At 35.9% G+C, this 21,942-nt stretch overlaps 1 protein-coding gene across 1 annotated transcript; it reads right to left on the minus strand.

Annotated features, from left to right (window-relative positions):
* Positions 1-518: 518 nt before the first annotated feature.
* On the minus strand, positions 519-19,464 carry LOC117343326. The gene is made up of 6 exons (XM_033905668.1): positions 19,403-19,464; positions 6,768-6,843; positions 3,002-3,335; positions 2,315-2,616; positions 1,955-2,121; positions 519-673 (listed from the first exon to the last, which is right to left on the minus strand). The coding sequence occupies exons 1-6, from the start codon at positions 19,462-19,464 to the stop codon at positions 595-597; spliced, it is 1,020 nt and encodes a 339-aa protein (XP_033761559.1). The 3' UTR covers positions 519-594.
* Positions 19,465-21,942: the final 2,478 nt, after the last annotated feature.

The following is a 21,942-nucleotide window of genomic DNA, read 5'->3' on the forward strand; positions in this document are numbered from 1 at the left end:
GGGGGTCAGAGTCACCATTTATGCAAAATCTGTTCCACTTCCCCCAAGGATGTTTCTGACCAAATTAAGTTCAAATCCATTCCTAACTTTATGACTAGTAGCGATTTAAACGAATTACCTCTATTTCCTCTATTTGGCCCTGCCCCTTTGGCCCCTCGGGGGTCAGAGTCACCATTTATGCAAAATCTGTTCCCCTTCCCCAAAGGATGCTTCTGACCAAATTGGGTTCAAATCCATTCATAACTTTATGACTTGTAGTGATTTAAAGGAATTGCCTCAATTTCCTCTCTTGGGCCCTGCCTCTCCTGCCCCTTAGGGGTCAGAGTCACCATTTATGCAAAATCTTATCCCCTTCTGCCAAGGATGTTTCTGACCAAATTTGGTCAAAATCCAATAAGAACTTTTTGACTCGTAGCGATTTGAAGCAAATGTTGACGGACGACGGACGGACGCTGTGCCATGACATAAGCTCACCGTTTGGTCCAGGTGAGCTAAAAATATATGAAATATGAGAAAGATGTACACTCACCTATGATGCAATATAAACATCTAGCGTTAACAATGAACGAAGAACAGTTTGTAACATAAGAAAACTTACCGTGTGGCGCTTGTTTCAGTTTCGATTCTTGGTCGACGTAGAGAAAGGCAGCGGCGGCCAAGGCCAGCGAAAACTCTGTTAAAATAAACCGAGGATTAAATGTGATCAGAAAATGGACAATGTTTTGAAGGTATTAAATTTTCTATGAGAGAAATCTAAGGAAGTAAAACATGAAATAAAATATCAATATTGTACACACCGGAGCAATATCCCAAAGCACATCTTTCCGTTTCAAGTTCAAATCACACAATAGTATCATTTTGAAATAAAAGACCAGCTCGAAAATGTGAAAACAATGAATGTTTATATTTTACTAGTTCTGAAATAATTGGTCGCTGAAAGATTCATATACGTCCGATCTCGGCTCATAAAATATCAAAGCCATTGCCTTTCCGGTGTGTGAATGATTTAGCACCACCTTTGCCCTAGGTACAGCACTCCCCCGTCGAGTAAACAATGTCCCGAAAGCATCCTTTATCACATCGATTCAGGTTACAAAGCCGTGGTCACATATAGACTCTCGGAGGTCTGTTTATATAACTTCACTATTAAGCTATTACTCAACATGATGTCTGGTGTCATGACCGATATGTCAGTATCTTTTTCATCCCGATATGAAGCTTTCAACGACAACAACGAGTAAGAATCGCCTGTGTCATTGGTGGGTGAGAAGTACTTTTAACGAAGTAGAATATGAGTTTATGAGCTAGAGTTGATGAAGGATTTAAACGGAATCCATGACCAATACTAGCCCAAACTCTACTCGTAACTGTTATTTACTGCCATGTCTATGCATTCAGATTAATATGAAGCAACGCTGCCAGAGTGTCATTCAGTTAGGGTGGTTTTTTTATATATGTTTTATCCCCCGTTATTAGTACACTTAAGATTCTCATTAGAACTAATAACGAACGAAGCAAAAACAGTTTTGTTTTTGTTTCGTTATCAGATCTAATTAGAATCTTTGATTATCAATGACTCGGACTGTGTTAGCAGCGCGGTTGTGAGTGAATATTCGCGCCAATTCTAGAAGTGACGTTAATGTTTCATGTGACGTCACGATAATGGCTACTCTTTATCTGTAAGTGCGTCTGGTGCAAAGATCAATTAAAACATAATGAGGTATTTTTGACAGCACTTATAAATGTATTGTGGGAATTGAAATAGCGTTCAGTTATGTGTTACGGGCCGAGAGAGAAACATTTAACTTTGATTTAAGACTATACCTTTTTATGGGATTACGATATCCGGTTTTCGGGATGTCGTTTTTACTTTGCAAGCGATATAACGTAAATATGGCCGTTAAAGAGCTCCGCTCTCACACCTGCGTCGCACTCTTATTACACGTCTGCATACCTCTCACTTCTTTCGACGACTTGCTTTACTTCGATTTCCACCACTTCATTAGGGTTTCCAATGTAGCTATGCAGCTCATTCCTTGTTTCTAGTATTTCGCCGTTTTTCAGTAGCTGGAAATTGCTACCCTGCAATGTTCCGGACGACTGCACATATCGCACCAGCTCCTTAAAAGACATGATTAGATAGTTTAAAATAATATTAATCTTATAATTACATGATGTCTATCGTATCTATTCATCACATGTCAAGAAAGTACTTTTCATTCCTTGCACTTAATTTTGGCCTAATACATGTAGATAGCTCAAGACATATAGAAGAAACCATAGTTTTTTTTTCTGGGAAAGTATTTAATCATACCTCTACTTTGTCAGATATCTCAAAACGCCCAGTCAAGATGGCATGACCGTTAGATGTGAATCGCACTTTTACTACCAGAGGGAGAGTGTCATCATATGTTAGATCTATTTGACTTGATGTTCCAAGCGGAGGACTGCAAGATGATTCACATTCCTCTTCCTGATCCTTTGCTTCATGAGCTGTTCCACGTATGTCACGCAAGACATTTGAGAGAGTTTGAGATTCAATAATGTCGGATAGATCAGGAAGAGAGCTGGAAGAATCGTCAGCAGAAACTAGGTCCACTTCTTCCCCGATTTCAACTACAAATTATAGAAAGCAATAAAAATATACGTTATAATAGCGCTCAACTCGGCTACATAAAAAGGAAAATGATATCTTTGTTCCTTCTAATGTGCAATAATATTTTGCTTTGTATTGAATTTCTAGTTTCCGTTTAATGATCAATACGTCTATTGTTCACTTTATTTATGTCAGTTAATACTTTTTCTGAAAAGCGCATGAAACTTGAACTTTCCAACGAAATGTAAATTTTTTAAAAATACGGAATAACCGTTTAATATTTTATGCATCAATGGAATTAGTTTTATAGTCCAAGTAAAACATCATGGAGGAAAGTGAGAATGAATTGATGCGTTTACACTGAATAATACTAGAATGATTAGAATAGCAATCGTTCGATCATACCTGTTGGAACCAAGAAAAACCTCAGTCTGTCGTATTTTTTATGCGGGTCTAGGTAATCACGATAACCCTTTATTGAGAAATCTGCAGACCCATCAGGAAGGCCACATACTTTTGAACCATCTGGATAGACTAGCGTCATATCATGTGCCGTGTGGTATTGCTTCCTGAATTCACGGTGCAAGCTTTGAAATTTTCTAAAAGCCTCATCTCTTATTTCTGTCACACAGTCAGCGTCTTTATCGAAAGGTCCAACAACAATGAGTCCCCCGCCTTGGCTATTCCCTGTTAACTTCTTAAATGTTCCCGACTTGAATGAACCTCTTCCGACATGTAGCTGAAAACATAATTACAAATGTATAATGATATATCAGTAGTTTATAAGATATCTTATTTAATTGTATAAGATATCTTACATGATTTGGTAAAAATCCTGGATCAACGTTGCTCCGTGAATAAGCAACAACTTGACTTGCAATATAAATCGATACGTGCTCAATCATTCTAGGACATGATTGCAATGGTGCCTATGTATGGCAAGCCAAGTTGTCATTTATTCAAGGAGCAACGTTGATCCAGGATTTTACCAAATTATATAAGATATCTTATATAATTATATCAGATATCTTATAAACTTTATAAGATATCATATATATTAAATGAGATATCTTATATACTTTTCTTTATAAGATATCTTATATAATATATAAGATAGCTCATAAAAGATATAATATATCTTATATAATATATAAGATAGCTCATAAAAGATGTAATATATCTTAAATAATATATAAAAGTTTGAACTAAACAAATAGAGATTTCAACAGTGGTTGGTATCATTATCTTAATAGCCATGCCCAAACACACAGAGCCCATTCGGATGAACCTCGGGCAGGCTTTATTTTGAGAGAAAAAACGAGGAGTTCCAGATGATATAGATTCCAGAAAAACAAATTTTAGATGTTGGTCACATCGTAGGTCCGAGCGCCCTATTTATGGTATTCAACACACATCCTCACCAAGTATGATCCGAATATGAAGTACAAGTATGAGGAGATGTAGAAGATAGAACCATAACTAACTTTGTATTTGATGTAGGTAAAAGGTCATAATGTAGTTCAGTGTAACCTATTTTGGTACACGACACACCGCCTCATTAAGGTGAACCCATGCCTCATAATATGAAGAAAGAGCCCGACTACAGCCCCCCCCCCCCCCCCCCCCCCCCCTTTTCCTGTGGTTTCCGTTAGGGGAATGATGAAAATGAAAATATCAATAACTAAAAGTATCGTTACTATTTTGCTCTGAAAGTAAAACCAAAATCAATGTCATCTATGGAAGGATTATATTCTAAATATACATATGCCACAATAAATTTAAGTCTTTCAAATACAGAACGTGTTGTTTGCTTCGGTAGACAAATGTACGAAATCAATTTCTTTCAAATGGATGTATGTTTTCTTTTTGTTTATTACTTACTAGTTTCCCCTTTCAGAATAAAGTATTTCCGTCCTGGTCTGCACCAACCTCCGAGTGGCTCTACAAAAACCCCATCTCGACATAATATATGACTTGGCGAAGAGCAATCTTCATCTTTAAATCGAAATCCAATCGTTCCAGGGAATGCATCTTCTGTTGAAATAAAATTGTCAATAAATTGATATCATAATCAATTATGTGATATGGAGAATTCTTTACCGCTCATAATTGCATCTAAAATGTTATTGATATTGAAGAAAACCATTACGCATCAGCGACATGATCAGCACTCTCGTGTTATCTCGGAATCCAGAATGACCGACATAAGTAATCCAAGCGAGATAAATTACAAGGTCCGAATAGATAGAAATGGTTTGAAACATTCTGAGTACCGCTTATTATCTAAACGTTTGGGAAGGTAAAGCAGATACTGTGAAAATTTAGTACAATATCTTAAAAAACATTTTTGTTTTCTATTTAAAAGGACAAAAGTTACATAGGCATAATGTAAATCTCAAGATGTATTTTTGTAAATATAATTACTATTTGAGCAAAGTATTTGGTGCAAGTTGATAATCCTGCGTTCAATTTCTACCAATCGCTACTATTACTACTATACTACTTGAAATATATTGTCAGCATTAATACTTAACACTTACGAATATCACGAAATGTTATTACTTTGTCCTCTGGAATCGGGAACTGGATGATCCCATCGTCATGTATATTGATATGGGGCCTGCAAAAAAGTATATAACCAATAATATCAGTTGAATATTTCACTGTGAAATGACTTTTCTTAAAAAAATAACGTCTTTGATTAGCGTTCGAATAACGTTTTATCTTTACTTACATTGTCAATGTATCCAAGCTGCCTCAACTTCTCGAGTGAACGAAATTCCGGAACATGTAAACGCCGATGGGGTCCGTTTTGGGGAATTTGGTCAATCAATTATATACGTCAAGAAATATATAAGCAAACATTTGATCAAACCATTACAGATAATCAATAATGTTGCTTACAATCATTTATGTATTTACCTATAAGATGGAAATAACGACATGATAAAGGTTTCTTTTATTAATTTTTGGCCCCAAGGTACACCCCAATACGTATACAATAGTTGTGTCCTCAGAAGTGATTAACGAACTTTGCGGCTTGTTGTGACGGTGTTATCAAACCTTTGCTATTCGGGGTCAGCCCTGGTCATGGTGTTAGATAACGACATTCCGATGTTCTGATGGTACAGTTTTTTCACATCTTTTTGTACCACAGATGGTACAAAAAGATATGAAAAAACTGTAACGTTTTTTTCTTGGTACACTTTTTTCATATCTTTTTGTACCAAAAATGGTACAAAAAGATATGAAAAAAGTGTAACGCGGTACAAAACCTTTCACATCATTTTGCCGGCTGATACCGGCTTTTGGTACATAAACATGTGAATGTAAACTGTGATTTTTCCTAAGTGGTTTATAATCTTTCTGTAACACATATAGTACAAAATGATTTGAATTTTCACATCTTTTTGTACCATGGTACACTTTTCTATGGTACAAAAAGATATGAAAAAACTGTACCATTGAAAAAAGTGTTACAGTTTTTTCATTTCATTTTGCCAGGCTCTTGTCGGCCATCGTACATATGTGTAGGCAGCTAGACGTTTTCCTAGAACTGAAAACTAAACTGGCGAAGACATATTCACATCACGAATGTAGATCAACATCGAAACTGATTTATCAGGTTTTGAAATCAGAGGGTGGAGCATTTTTAGAGGACATAACTGTGAGTTTTTGATTGACAAATTCGTTTGTATGAAGGCGATTCAATATTTGTGTTGCCCTGAAACGTTTTCTCTTAAGTGATTTATTGTTACGTATTCAGGACCGCTTTCATCACGTTTGTAATCAAATGAATCTACTCTCAGTTACTTGTGGAACTCTAGGCCAGGTTATACCAGACAGCCTGGCGAAGAATCACTGGAGAGAATTTATGGTCATCTTCAAGGTAAAAGCTTATTTTTTCAATTTCTTCCCTACACATTATCTGTTTGTGTGCAATTTGCCTTGATGAATGAGAACGCATTCTTTCTTAAAACATTCCATCGATTATTAAAATTGTTTGTCTGTGACTGTGTCTATGTCTCTCTTTCTCTATGTCCTGAAGTAGACGATATAATCCAGTTCTGATGTTCTTGAGTGTTTTCATGGTATTCCTCGGCATGTTGTTATTTTATTTGTTTTTTCTCTCTGGTCATCATTTTTAGCGCAGGCTTCACAATAAAATTACCTTAGCTTTCTGGCCAAGTTTTCTTGAGTGGCGTTTTAAAAATCTAACGGGCCACCGTTCACTTCCTGGTGCCAATCTGCAAACAGAAACAATGTGAATTATCTTTTGTGTAATGACGGAATGATTCGTTTAATTGCTTTATTTTAAGGTGCAATTAGCGTTTTATTTTGTCAGTGTGGTGGTTTGTTTACAAATCAATACACACGTTTACACAAAGGATCAACCGTCAAGACGTCATGCTTTGTCAGTATTGCTAGCTTATTTGTTGTTTCTATTACCTCGGAAAAGTCGAAGGGCCCAGGACGACGTGTTTCGTTTTGTAGGGGCGCTCTGGTTTGCATCTTAAAATTGTTTCATCTGGGCATAGGCAACTGTTTTCGACCTTCTCTCATTACCAGGAGTGGTATTGGCGTTAACTAACGATAGGCCTACACATCGAATTTCAACCTCGGTGTTGGAATCAAATGCCAGATGAGTATGTACTGGTTCAGGTTTTACATGTTCATTGGGTATGTTTCCTTTCTAGTCATATATGAAAGTCTAGTAGTTCCTGTAGGTTTTCTGTGTTCGACGAGGAAATTAAGTTTACTGCGGCATTTGCCGATATTTCCTGTCATAGTAACTAGTCCAATGTGATTTTTGATGTTATTATTGCACGTTTGTTTCTGAATCATCCGGACAATTATTTTGAAATATCTTTACCCGACTTCTCTGTTGAGGAATTCGCCATCTGAATTGATTTAAATGATTACACGTACTCCTTGGCTCGCTAACACAAGCTTATGTTATACATGCTCGTTAGTCGAGTGATATTTTTCATATGATTTCTTTTCTAAAACAGCTCTTTAATTCTTAACCGCTAGTATAGCTTCAACGTTTCATTTTTACATTGACTAAACATTAAATTTTTGTTGTTGTTTTTTTCGTTTTGATTTTGTTTTTGTTTTTTTGGGGGGATGGGTTGGGGGTTTCATTTGTTTATTCATTTTTAAAATTCTCACACTAACATGAACGTTAATCAAATCAGTGTATTAGTACACGGTAACCTAAATATCATTGTCAACACAGAAAAAAAATCATACTATTGGGTTAAAAGTTACATATAGGCAAGGTCAATGGAAATGTAAATATTTGACGAATTTACGTACTAAGATACATTATGCAAACAAATAATTATGTGATCTCCGATAGCAGAAAGACGTAATCAGAGAAATGATATCGTGCAGCAGGTCTAGAACAGGAATTAATTTTAGCTCTTCATGGTGATAATATGTGTGGCTTTTTCTAAGTCCTTACTTGAGTACTTTAAATGTACAGTCATGAGATTAAACAAAGGTTCATTCTGAATATCTTAAGTGTAAAATGACCAACACTTAAGTACCAAATTATTAATCTCCAACTATATATTAGAGATAATTATACAACCAGCAGGGTAATCTAATAACACGAATAGCTTCAATATCTAACATAGACACTTTTGTAGTTTGCTCCTTCAGAATCAGACAGATGTCTGTGACATTTCTTGTGATTAAGAAATGTTTGAAATAAAAAAGAAATGTAAAAGTTATTTTACAAAAGGTATAAAAGCCGTAAACTATGGCAAAATTCCATTACTTTCATCCTAAAACAAAAGATACTGTTTTAAATCAAATTTGAAGAGGCGTTTTTTTCTCCTGGGACCTCTCTTAGCGGTCTGTTTAAATTTTGCCATTCATTTCTATTTCATATGATTTGATCGCAATACAATGAATTTGCAGATAGTTGATCACTAAACTGAAATGAAAATCTAAATTAGCCTATGTAATACACACCCAGGTAGCCGAAGTTGGACTAACTTTACTTTAAAGATAAAATAAAGATCCATTTATTATTCGTAATGTTTTGTGTAATCATTGCCTTGGATGATTGCTTTATTAAGCATCATATATACCCCGGGTGTAAAGTTAAGTGACAATTGGTTTAATACACAACATTCCGCCAGCTGTCGCCTGTCATTTAAACAACCCATAATTACCTAGTTTACTAAAATTACTTACACTCCAACCGCGAGCTATCGATTTTGTCGTCATTGTGTGAAATCGATGAGGCAGTTGACAAAATGAGCGAACACCACTCAACTGTTACAAGGTCAAATCGGGGCATGATATCGTTACATTGGTGGTGGCACTTTTCTTCCGCAATATTGAATACGAGCGTTAATTTTCTTTGGTTTACTTAAAGAAATAGATACATATATTACAGAAGTTCGAAAAGTCCTACAGGATCTTTCTTGTTTCGGTTTCGTATATAAAAGGTCTAGATTTTTACATTATATCTTAGTGCAGAAGACAAATATGGCAGACAGATTTATTTTACTGAATGATGTCGCACTATCCGAGATGATGCTAGTTGTCTTTGTAAATTTTGGTGAATAAACATCCGGTCGACCTGAATCGTAACTGTATCAACCGAACGTTAATTAAATATTCGGTTTTCGGCATTGAGTTTGGTTAGAACACATTTTCTAAAATTAAAAAGTATCTATTCAGATTCAAATACTGACTTATATGATCATAGGTTTTGCATGGTCTCATGACACTGGGGTGAAATACACATCTATCCTTCCTCTGAAACCCAAAGCTACATCTGTCACTGTTGTATGCAGATTTACCTCCAACAGCCATGACAATTACGTACAATTGTGTATTGCTGTCAGAGGGCGGATGTGACAAATCAATGACTGGTGTCTGAGACAACCTGACAACGGGGCAGATGTTGTAATATGATCAAATGTATTTACGCTCCTAACAGTTAAACCGCGTGTTCTGCATACTTAATGATTTGGTTTACTTTTCTACCCTAAGTTTCCTCATAAATGTTCTGATGCCTGTGCTATACTCATCACCGAACAACAATATCAACATATGTAAGTCTAGCATAAGTCCAATTCAAACCCATATATAGAGAATACATGGTCAGTGTCTTAAAATATAAGCTGTATTTTGGCGAGGGTAAAGAAAGACAAAAGTGGCGAGCCTTGGCGAGCCACTTTTGTCTTTCTGTCCCGAGCCAAAAATACAGCTTATCTTTTAAGACACTGACCATGTATTCTATTTATCCTGCAACAGTCATAAAAATACTCATCAAAAATAATCATTTTGAAGTGAAACGGTGTCAAAAATGACAGAAATATGTTCGCCTTTTAAACGTAGTTTCACTTTGAAGTAGGTCAGTCGAACTGACGCACGTGCTAAGATTCCAAAATACAGCTGTTTTCCGTCACTGTCGTATACAGCAAAAATATATACGGTGGGTGTATTCCGACAATGCGGTGGCAGTTGCAGGATAAATTTTATTACAATTGGATTTTCTAGAAATGTCAGTTACAATAGAAAAAATTCATATGTGGAAATAGGATCAGCTTGGAGTTGTTTGTTTTTTGGTTTTTTTTTTCTAAATTTCATTTCCAATACTGTTGGCATATTAGTCTGATATGCCAACAGTATTGAAAATGAAATTTATTACACTATTTACATAATTACAATATTATTACAATTAATTATTTCAAATCAAATAATTGACATATAATCGTTCGACAAATATATGTATGTATATAAATGGTAACGTATAATTAATTGTGAAAAACAACAAAAAATATCCTGGATATGTATTTTTGATACCGTAAAAATATATTTAAGGTAATATATATGAAGGATTAAGATAAAAGGGGACCAAATGATGATGATGTAACATATTTTACAATCAAACAAACGTTCTTAGCAAATCTAAATCAGTACAGAGGATACATGATTGGGACAGTCCCCTACTTAACAAGCCCTCCGGGTACTACTGTTTGACACATATACCAAACATAATAATTGATACACACAGATAATGTTTTGATATCACAGTTACATTAATTGCACAGAGTACATTGAAAATGAGAAATTCCGGAAAAATATGAAATATATGACACTTTTTAAGGGATAGATCCTTAAATGTGTCGTAATTTTAAAACTACTGATTTACTTCGAAACAAAGGGCAATGTGTGTTGGCCATATCTACTTTAGCCATGAATGAAATTGACCAAACGTCAAACGTAACTCAGTAAGTGTGGATATAATGCCGTGTATTTCAAAAATTAACATTTTAGACGAACTATCATGTCATAATTTATTAGTACAAACACAATTTAACCTTGCTTGCAAAGGAGACAATCGCACTGTTAAGGGAATCCTAAGTACAGATAGTACAAAGATGGCGAAGGGATATACATAGTAGGAAGCTTTTTGATGTTTCTTGAAGAGGACATAACAATGGCCTGGAACTCTCGAATCGCTTTTACCATTTTTTTATGAATATATTAACTTTATCATTACATATTACTTAGTCAGGACCGGTTCTGTTTGATAGTGATAGTTTGTGTCTAAAATATAAAGCTCTATTTAACATACGGTAAGAAATGTCTTAATTCAATCTATCATGTCAGTGTGTATATATGTATTGGTATGTATGTGTTACCATCTGTTGTCACCCCCAGTCTTAGTTAGGCTCTGTGTCAATACAATTTGTTGAAATTTAAAACTGAAATGTTAAGGTAAGGAACATTAGGTCTTAAGATAGACACCAGGAAGAAACACCCTAATATAAAAAGAAGAGAGCAATATTGATACAATAACGAAACGCTGAATTGCGACTCTTGTTCACTTTAAGTTACTTCTATATCTGAATTACCTATATATCGCGTTAAATAAAATCTGTCTCATAGAGGTACATTTTCAAAAGATCTATATAACCTTAACATGTTATTGACACATGTTTTATGAAAAAAATATGTAAATATATTTATCAATAAAGCTATGTATCAGCTATGTATATATATATCTCCATATGCAGTAAGAAATGTTAAATTTTGTTGCTGAATATGTTGGTTTAAGTTAAGGATTAATCTGCCCATGGAAAACCTTATCAAATTTCTTTATGAGTATTGTGATGTTATCAGCTATTCTATGGCAGAAATTTGGTAACTTTTTGTTATAAATATGGCAGTCGTGAAGTGTATCCACATGAAAAGAAAACTATGATAATTTTGGAGCCTAAAAGGATGAAATATATACCCTAGTGGAGAAGTTTTATTACTGAAAAGCGTTAATTAGATAAACATGTATAGCTTAATGTATACTCTTAGTTGTAAATGTTGTTTACCGAAAATAAGCGTGTCATCAAATCACTACCATGACAAGTAGGGAAACAAAAACATGTGCTGTTGTATCTAAATTACAGTAATTTACTAATTCTCCATTATTTGTTTGAGAAAATTTAACCAAGTTTGGATGAAGATCTTTTTCTGTACGGATGTGGGATTCCTTTTATTAAAAACATTATAATAAACATTTTGCGTCGATACATTACACGGTTAGTGGGCATTTATAATGTAGATTATTTGCATCATTTCATACAATCGGTGTTATGTTCCTGTAAACGTGAAAAGATCTTTTGTGGTTTAAAAGTTGGCGAACATGACATGTGAGGACGGTTTATAGAGTACTCTAACAGCCTTTGTCATGTGAGGACGGTTTATAGAGTACTCTAACTGCCTTTGTCATGTGAGGACGGTTTTATAGAGTACTCTAACAGCCTTTGTCATGTGAGGACGGTTTATAGAGTACTCTAACTGCCTTTGTCATGTGAGGACGGTTTATAGAGTACTCTAACAGCCTTTGTCATGTGCGGACGGTTTATAGAGTACTCTAACAGCCTTTGTCATGTGAGGACGGTTTTATAGAGTATTCTAACAGCCTTTGTCGTGTGAGGACGGTTTATAGAGTACTCTAACAGCCTTTGTCATGTGAGGACGGTTTTAGAGTACTCTAACAGCCTTTGTCATGTGAGGACGGTTTATACAGTATTCTTACAGACTTTGTCGTGTGAGGACGGTTTATAGAGTACTCTAACAGCCTTTGTCATGTGAGGACGGTTTATAGAGTACTCTAACAGCCTTTGTCATGTGAGGACGGTTTATACAGTACTCTAACAGCCTCTGTCATGTGAGGACGGTTTATACAGTATTCTAACAGACTTTGTCGTTTGAGGACGGTTTATAGAGTACTCTAACAGCCTTTGTCATGTGAGGACGGTTTATAGAGTACTCTAACAGCCTTTGTCATGTGAGGACGGTTTATAGAGTCCTCTTACATCTTTTGTCATGTCAGGACAGTTTATACAGTATTCTAACAGCCTTTGTCATGTCAGGACGGTTTATACAGTATTCTAACAGCCTTTGTCATGTCAGGACGGGTGCCTTTAAGGCGACACGGAAACACTAGGAAAGTAAAATGAATGGTAAAACGAAGAAACTCACAGGAACAAAATTAAAGATTAGAATCCTTAGAGCTGTGATATTGGTCACAAATTAATCATAGTGTCTAAAATGATAATCTAGTTGATGCCAAGATTAATAATTTAAATACTTATGATTTACTAACCGTAAAGGCATATCAAGGCGGTCGATATTGAACATTTAAAGCTTGATTTTTTATTACACAATACTCCATTACTTTTTATCATGTAATGAAAGATATTGCTGTTTAGATAATGATATATACCCGAGTGTAATGTTGATAGCAACAGATGTTCCAATACACAAGATGCCTCCAGCTGTATCTGAATACCCCAAAGTCAAGGTCGATGTATATATAACAAGATAATGTGAGGCGGCGGTACGTTTAAGTCTGATGTACTTTGTGATATGACGTTTGTTTCGTGATACAAAGTACATAAGTATATGTCTTCATCGTTTCATTTTTATTGAATAGATAAATCCATTTAAAACAATAAAGTCTAAGAAGGTTCCGTCTTGCTGTATCAATATCTAAATCATTGTCGATCATATATACCCTGTCCTTCCAGTTGTTCTTGTTGTTGTCGTGGTTGTTGTCGTCGTCGTCGTTGTCGTTGTTGTCGTTGTCGTTGTTGTTTTTTTTTAGTAGGATAAAATACATTGTGTACGTACGGCAATATTTGCTAGTATGCGGGTTCTTAAAGGACTGTATGGAATGTCTGTGTCTTGAAGTGGTCGAGTGTAGTGCATTCGTAAACAAACAAAAAACCATAGGCCAATTTCTTGATACAGGGCACAGTGTTGTACTTCCTGAGTTTATATTTCAGATCTCGTGTAATATGATTACATATCTTTCCTCTTTTATATTTAAATGGTATAAAATCTTGCGTCCTGTATGTATGATTTGGAGTGTCCCTCTCGATCGATAGATAGATCTGGAACCACTATTACAACACATGGGGTCTCTTCTTTTTGTCATTGAGTTTGTGTGTACTTTTTACCCCAGTCCTGCTGTCTCCATGGTACCCGCCCTCATATGACAATGACTCTTACAGCGATTTAACGCCTAGTTAACCACCGAAAAAAAACATCCGTTCTTGATACCGGTAGTAATAGTGTATTTGGTGACAGGTGTGTGTGTATTGCTCTGCGCGCTATCTCCGCTAAACAAGATGATTTATACTCTATTGAATAATCTTCACACAAAAGTACTAGAAATAGAAGGAAAAGCGAACTACATCTAAAAATTCATAGATAACATCTGATAATTGGCAAGAAAAGTAATTATGCCATGAGATGTTTGCTTGGAGATTAAAATGATAAAAACGGTAAACTTCTTCATCTATTGGGGCGAATACATTACACGCAGGGCACGTATTTAGATAAGTGGATGTTGATTACCTGGACTTTTCCCAAGGGAAAGTGCTGGAATACCATATGAAAGTTTCCACTGCCATATATGGCATTATGCTAGGGACATGTGAAAAACATATTCATCAGATTGTATGGAGTCAAAAACATGTATATCTGTCACGTGGTATGCAGGTGTTTTGTAGGCAATTAAAGCCATTCTGGTCTTAGACAATGGCGTCCATGGTAACATTTTATCTTGATTTCATGTTTCGTGATATACATATATAGTTGTTCGCTTTAGAATTGAAATTTATAATCTTAGTTATCATCTGTTTGCATAACCTGCCAATAAATTAATTTCATCAATATTTTTAGAACATTCAACTCCTAGAGTTTGGTCGGTTTTTAACCCTAGGTTGCATATACGTTAGACAAGGAGACTTCAATTGAAGGGTCCCAATTGCGATACATTCAATGTCTTCCTTTCTTTCCTGTTTGTCCTTTGTGTGATTATTTTTTTCTGTCTTAGTGTCCTCGTGATATCTGTCCTTCAGTGACCCAAAGTTTTAAAATTTTAAAATGCGTAAAACTGTATCAGATATGCACATGAATCGCTGAAAGGGCTCTTAATTATACAGCCTTTAATTGAATGAGTTTTTTTCCGGAAATTGAACGGATTTTTTATCCGATGTAAACATGGAGGAAAACCCCTGCTGATGGAAAAAGTAAAGTTTACTGGTTGCCAATTGTGTCAAAACAACAAGAAGGAAGGTCTGATTTGTACGGTTTAAAATGTAAGGTAAATCTATAAAATTCAACCTTTATCACCTCTTTGTAATCATAATCATGCAATGAAATAGTACTGTTAAAGTCATACGGGTATAAGGTAGATAGCGACAGGTGTTCCAATACACATTCCACATACATCCAGCTGTCTGTTACCTGTTAACAGCCGAAGATGTTATAAAAACAACGAAGAGCATGTGGCGGCGTTATAATATACATTTAAATCTACTGTACTTGTTGATGTCATATTTGAATAGCATCAATCACTTTCAGTCTTCATCGTTTCATTTTTATTTAATAATTAAATCCATTTAAAACTGTAAAGTCTGAGAAGGTCCTATCTTGCAAATTTATCTAATATTTCAGCATTGTATTTATGAGGAATGTCTTTCACGGAGTCATTTTCGCATTGATAAAGATCATGAAAGTCTGTTTTATTAAAACGCCGTGAAGACATCACTATCAGCACAGATCTACCTGGTGTGACTTCTGTCGGGTGTACTAGACCCTACATATGCACAAGTCAGTCCTAACTGTCTAATATGTACACAGCATTGTTCGTTACCGGGCCTTTGTATCGGATGACACGGTAGAGTTCCGAGGACTTGGAGAACTGAAAAGGCACAATAACTAAAGTATTTCAAATAAAAATAGTTCCTTTTTTTAATTTATTTTACGGTTGACGGAAACGGTTGTTAAACCTAATGGGGCATTTCACTAAAACCCGATTTGATCAGGCGGTTTTAAACGGGTTGATATGAAATACTTATAGCATAATTATCTTGAGATATTCGCGGTATTAATGTGTATTTCTACTAAGAAAGCAGAATGATTCTGGTATATAACGGAGCATGATCATGTAAATTACGTAATGGTTACATTATTAATGTATTATTTGTAGTGTATATGACTTTAGAAGTTAAGATATGCCAATTTGATATAACACCCTTTATCTGCCCGTGACCATGATATCAATCCGAGGGCCGAAGTCCCAAGGGCTGCTATCAGGCCAAGGGTTGATAGAGCGTGTGATATCAAAATTGTCATAACGTTTATCACATATTTGGAAAACAAAACAAAGAAATTAATCGAAAAATTCAACATATTTTGTAAAAGTAAAACAAAAGTCATTTGCGCAAAAATAGATTAATTGAACAATTTAACAGAAGTGGTGCTATGTGACTAGATAGACTGGCCTATTGATGTTAACCCGTTATGGGCGATAGGCTGGCCTATTGATGTTAATCCATCATGGGTGATAGACTGGCCTATTGATGTTAATCCATCATGGGTGGTAGACTGGCCTATTGATGTTAATCCGCCATGGGCGATAGGCTGGCCTATTGATGTTAATCCATCATGGGTGATAGACTGGCCTATTGATGTTAATCCGTAATTGGTGATAGACTGATCCATTGATGTTAATCCGTCATGGGCGATAGACTGGCCTATTGATGTTAATCCGTCATGGGTGATAGACTGGCCTATTGATGTTTATCCGTTATAGGCGATAGGCAGCCTATTGATGTTAATCCGTCATGGGCGATAGACTGGCCTATTGATGTTAATCCGTCATGGGCGATAGACTGGCCTATTGATGTTAATCCGTCATGGGTGATAGACTGGCCTATTGATGTTAATCCATCATGGGCGATAGACTGACCTATTGATGTTAATCCGTCATGGGTGATAGACTGGCCTGTTGATGTTAATCCATCATGGGTGATAGACTGACCTATTGATGTTAATCCGTCATGGGTGATAGACTGGCCTATTGATGTTAATCCGTCATGGGTGATAGACTGGCCTATTGATGTTAATCCGTCATGGGCGATAGACTGGCCTATTGATGTTAATCCGTCATGGGCGATAGACTGGCCTATTGATGGTAATCCGTCATGGGCGATAGACTGGCCTATTGATGTAAATCCGTCATAAGTGATAGACTGGCCTATTGATGTTAATCCGTCATGGGTAATAGACTGGCCTGTTGATGTTAATCCATCATGGGCGATAGACTGGCCTGTTGATGTTAATCTGTCATGGGTGATAGACTGGCCTATTGATGTTTATCCGTTATAGGCGATAGGCAGCCTATTGATGTTAATCCGTCATGGGTGATAGACTGGCCTATTGATGTTAATCCGTCATGGGCGATAGACTGGCCTATTGATGTTTATCCGTTATAGGCGATAGGCAGCCTATTGATGTTAATCCGTCATGGGTGATAGACTGGCCTATTGATGTTAATCCGTCATGGGCGATAGACTGGCCTATTGATGTTAATCCGTCATGGGTGATAGACTGGCCTATTGATGTTAAACCGTCATGGGTGATAGACTGGCCTATTGATGTTAATCCGTCATGGGTGATAGACTGGCCTATTGATGTTAATCCGTCATGGGTGATAGGCTGGCCTATTGATGTTAATCCGCCATGTGTGATAGACTGGCCTATTGATGTTAATGCGTCATGGGTGATAGACTGGCCTATTGATGTTAATCCGTCATGGGTGATAGGCAGCCTATTGATGTTAATCCATCATGGGTGATAGGCTGGCCTATTGATGTTAATCCGTCATGGGTGATAGACTGGCCTATTGATGTTAATGCGTCATGGGTGATAGGCTGGCCTATTGATGTTAATCCGTCATGGGTGATAGGCAGCCTATTGATGTTAATCCGTTATAGGCGATAGGCAGCCTATTGATGTTAATCTGTCATGGCAGATAGAATGGACTGGTGACTGGTGGAGAAACGACAGGTGTTTGGTATAATATGACACCAATTGTTTTGTCCGCCACAGATGTTAATCTCTGAGCAGTCAAAGTGGTATCAGATCATCTGATTACCAAATCCATGTATCTGTTTCATGTTATGTAAGGCCTTGGTGACCTCACCCTCCACAGTGACTATTTTCAATGCTATAAAGTCGGAGTAAGATATCATTTGTCCATTGAGTAATAATAATATAACTCTATTTGACGTAAGGACATTGTAATGGGTTAAGAAGGTTGGTCAAATATATTAACATTATTTAACTTGCGGTAATGGTGTTTGGCCCGTGTGCAAGCTTAACTTTCATTGAAATACAAACATACCCTTCATGTATAACGATATCTTTGGTATCAACTTTGGTGGGTATCCTATACATGAACTTAATTCAAGTTGAATAGAATATATCAAATCTTTTTGAAACCTAAAACGACCACAAAAATACTTTACATTTTCTTTTCCTTTCGTCAACTAAATGAGAAACAAATAGATCAGTATTCATGCCTCCGCCAACGATGTTATATTTACCAATAATTTTATATATAAGATAAAAAAACTTAACTTCGTATGAAAAGTAATGCATCATCCTCAAATTACAGACCAATCTATTATCTGTAAAATAAATTTCAATTAGAGATTGTCTTTGCATCCTCAGCACAGCTTTAGAAAACTTACTTAGGGCCATAAATTCATAAATTATCTTTATTCAAATCTTTGAAATATGAAATAAGATACATTGCATATTAGAAGTCTAATTTTCATCAGAAATCTATTTTTAGTTTGTTTTTAAAGGCAAATGGAAATTCCTGATTCATCCTTATGATCGTACACGGGTTATTTTACATGTTATTTTGCCAAAATTTCCCTTAAAGAATCATACATGTACATGTACCTCTATCTGTCAGATATGCAATGTCCGTCGCCAGGTAAATAGAATATAAATATTTATCCTGTGTTACAATAAAAAATATATATATATAAAACTGATAATTCAATGCATGCATTCTCAGTTTGATGGAAATCGTTGACAAACAGTTGGCCACCTGGTATTTATCAGGAGACACCCTGATTTGTACTGCTATTTTTATAGAGCCCTATCTTTGTCATCTTACAGGTGCGTGGACATATAAAGCTGTTATTAATCTATTTAATCAATACAAAAGGGCGAGAGAACGCATTTCGTAATCATCTTACTTAATCTGTGAGGTGAGGTATCAAGCTGAAGGTCTCCTCTTTCGCGGATGCTGCTGCTATAACTGCAGAAGTCGTGAATTGTCTCGACATAAAACAGAAAAGTATGATAATTCTGGAAGAATATATATATAATATATATAAGGTCTACAGCTAAAATTTTGAATGGGAGTGTTCAGTCTCACGAAATCATTCAGTTTTCGCGACCCACCGTTCAGTTTTCGGCACATCGTTCAGTTTTGGCATCACCATAAAGTTCTCATGACCCACCATTCAGTTTTTGCGTCACTGGGCAGTTTAAAGTTTTGTTAGCTTCGGGCTAATCTATCGACCAGCAACGCCAGCACAGCCAGCCATACACGCTACATGCTTGACGACCTATCTCAGATCAGCGCCCAGGGAAAAGGGGTCATCTCGGCCTGCGCGCTTCTCAGAGACGCTGCCTTACCACAGGTAAAAATTATAACTGGACTATGATTCTATAACTTCTGAAAATTGCTCAAAATCATTGTTGTATACTCTTCATTATCTAATCGTATGACTTCACCTATACCGTCATATTTCATGTACATCGATATGCAAATATATATATATTCATCATATTGATTTCACATTGGCAATGCAGAAGTGGTAATATATATAAAATGTGTCGTTTTCAAGATAGTACAGACTTTGCAATTATTCATATTGGTCTTCAAACGACAATATTAAATGCAAACAATGCACCCGTGATAGAAATAGAATGCATGAATTCTTTGCATAACAATTTTCCGTCTCGCAGTATTCGCGCATGAAATGACTGATACCCCGGCCTAATGAAATAACAATCAAATCACTTTATCACAATACTATAAAAACATATATTTCTATTCCTCATAGTTTCTTTTCTTTCACTACAATCAGATAACCAAATTTCTTGAAAAGGACCAGTAAATGTTAAGCAATTTAATTATATCTTTATGTAAGTGTATATACATGTATTACTTGATAATGAATTGTTTTAAATGAAATAAACAGATCACAAAGTCGGTGCTCGTTCGATTTTATTCAATTCATTTTTACAATACATTACGTATAGAACAAGAGATCCCAGAGGGATCTGGGCGCCCACCATTGAATGATCTTCATACGTTCCATGTCAGATTGATCTTCTCCCTACTTTTCCCTTCATTTTACTAATATGTGCCAATTGAGAAACATCCCTCCAGTACTTTTCAAACAAGGGAATCATAGCTATATAAGAAATTTGAGATTTAGCGATAATGGCTGTTTGTTTGCCAGATTGTTTTCAAGACAGACTGGTCCCAAAATGCAATACGAGGGACCAAGGGGAACCTACATATGAAATTTGAGAAAGATCCCTTCAGCACTTTCTGAGAAATAGTGATAACAAACTTCAATTGTCAAAATCCAAGATGGCTGCCTGTCTGCAATGTTGTTTTACGATTGGTCTCAAAATGCAATATGCATAACTAGGCACCAAGGGAAACCTACTTATGAAATTTGAGAAAGATCCCTTCAGCACTTTCTCAGAAATAGCGGTAACAAACTTCAATTTTCAAAATCCAAGATGGCTGCCTGTCGGCCATGTTGTTTTCTGATCGGTCCAAAATGCAATATGCATAACTAGGCACAAAGCGGAACCTACATATGAAATTTGAGACGGACGGACCATCTGGTGATGGTGGGCTAAAAACCCAGTTGGGAGTTTGGGACCCGTCGGGGCACGACTGATACAAATTGTAAGTCCTCGATCGTCATTTGCCTTACTACATGTATATATTACATGATCACCCCTATTCTGTATATCGACCACTTTGGACATCACAAAGACCACTAATTAACGTTAATTTACCCCATCATTACGACCATTCACATGTGGTTTGGCTTGATCCTTATATGATTAAAACACTAAAACTACTAAAAATCATACTATAACGATGTAACCGTGACACGTGTACCGAGTAGATTCTATATAATATTTCAGCGCTAAGTCAGCGACAGTTACAGTTAACGAGAAAATAAGGACACGTACTATGTAGTAACCTTACTTGTTTCTCGGAAAATACTATCATATAAGGATATGTCCTCTTGTACTGAGTATATATATTACCCAATCACGTTCGGTTTATATTTAATCATCACGGTATATTTATAGCAAAGGGGATTTCCGGGAATATAACTGTGTGGTAGATTGTACTAGCCGAGACTAGTTCCAACAGGCTGAGCACCGTGAGTAACTAGTTACGGAGAGGGTCGTCCGAGGTTTGGTCAAGTTTACACTCAGTACGATATAATATCATAATACAAATGTATATGAAGAGGCCAAGTTCCGACTAAATGTAAATGTGATGCCATTTATTGTATAAAGTTGTGAATGTTTAAAATTGCTCTATTCGGATTTCATTTGGGCATAGTGTACCGACTCGTATGTATATATAAAACACTGTACGTAAAGTAAGAATTGAAGATTGTTACGTCATATGACTTAACCTATACCGTCATATTTCATGTACATCAATATGCAAATATATATATATACATCATATTGATTGCACATTGGCAATAATCCAACAATCAGTCAATCACCAATAAATGTATATTAGTTATGTCTTTACCATTTCTTACTCAACACTTTATTTATAAAAGAATGTGCCATTTTATTCACATATTAATATTCAAATAAACATACCAACAGTTCTGGATAATCTGGTTTATGAGACGAGACGATACACACGTACATTAAATATA

This window comes from Pecten maximus, chromosome 15, assembly GCF_902652985.1.
Source record: "Pecten maximus chromosome 15, xPecMax1.1, whole genome shotgun sequence".
NCBI classification, from domain to species: domain Eukaryota; kingdom Metazoa; phylum Mollusca; class Bivalvia; order Pectinida; family Pectinidae; genus Pecten; species Pecten maximus.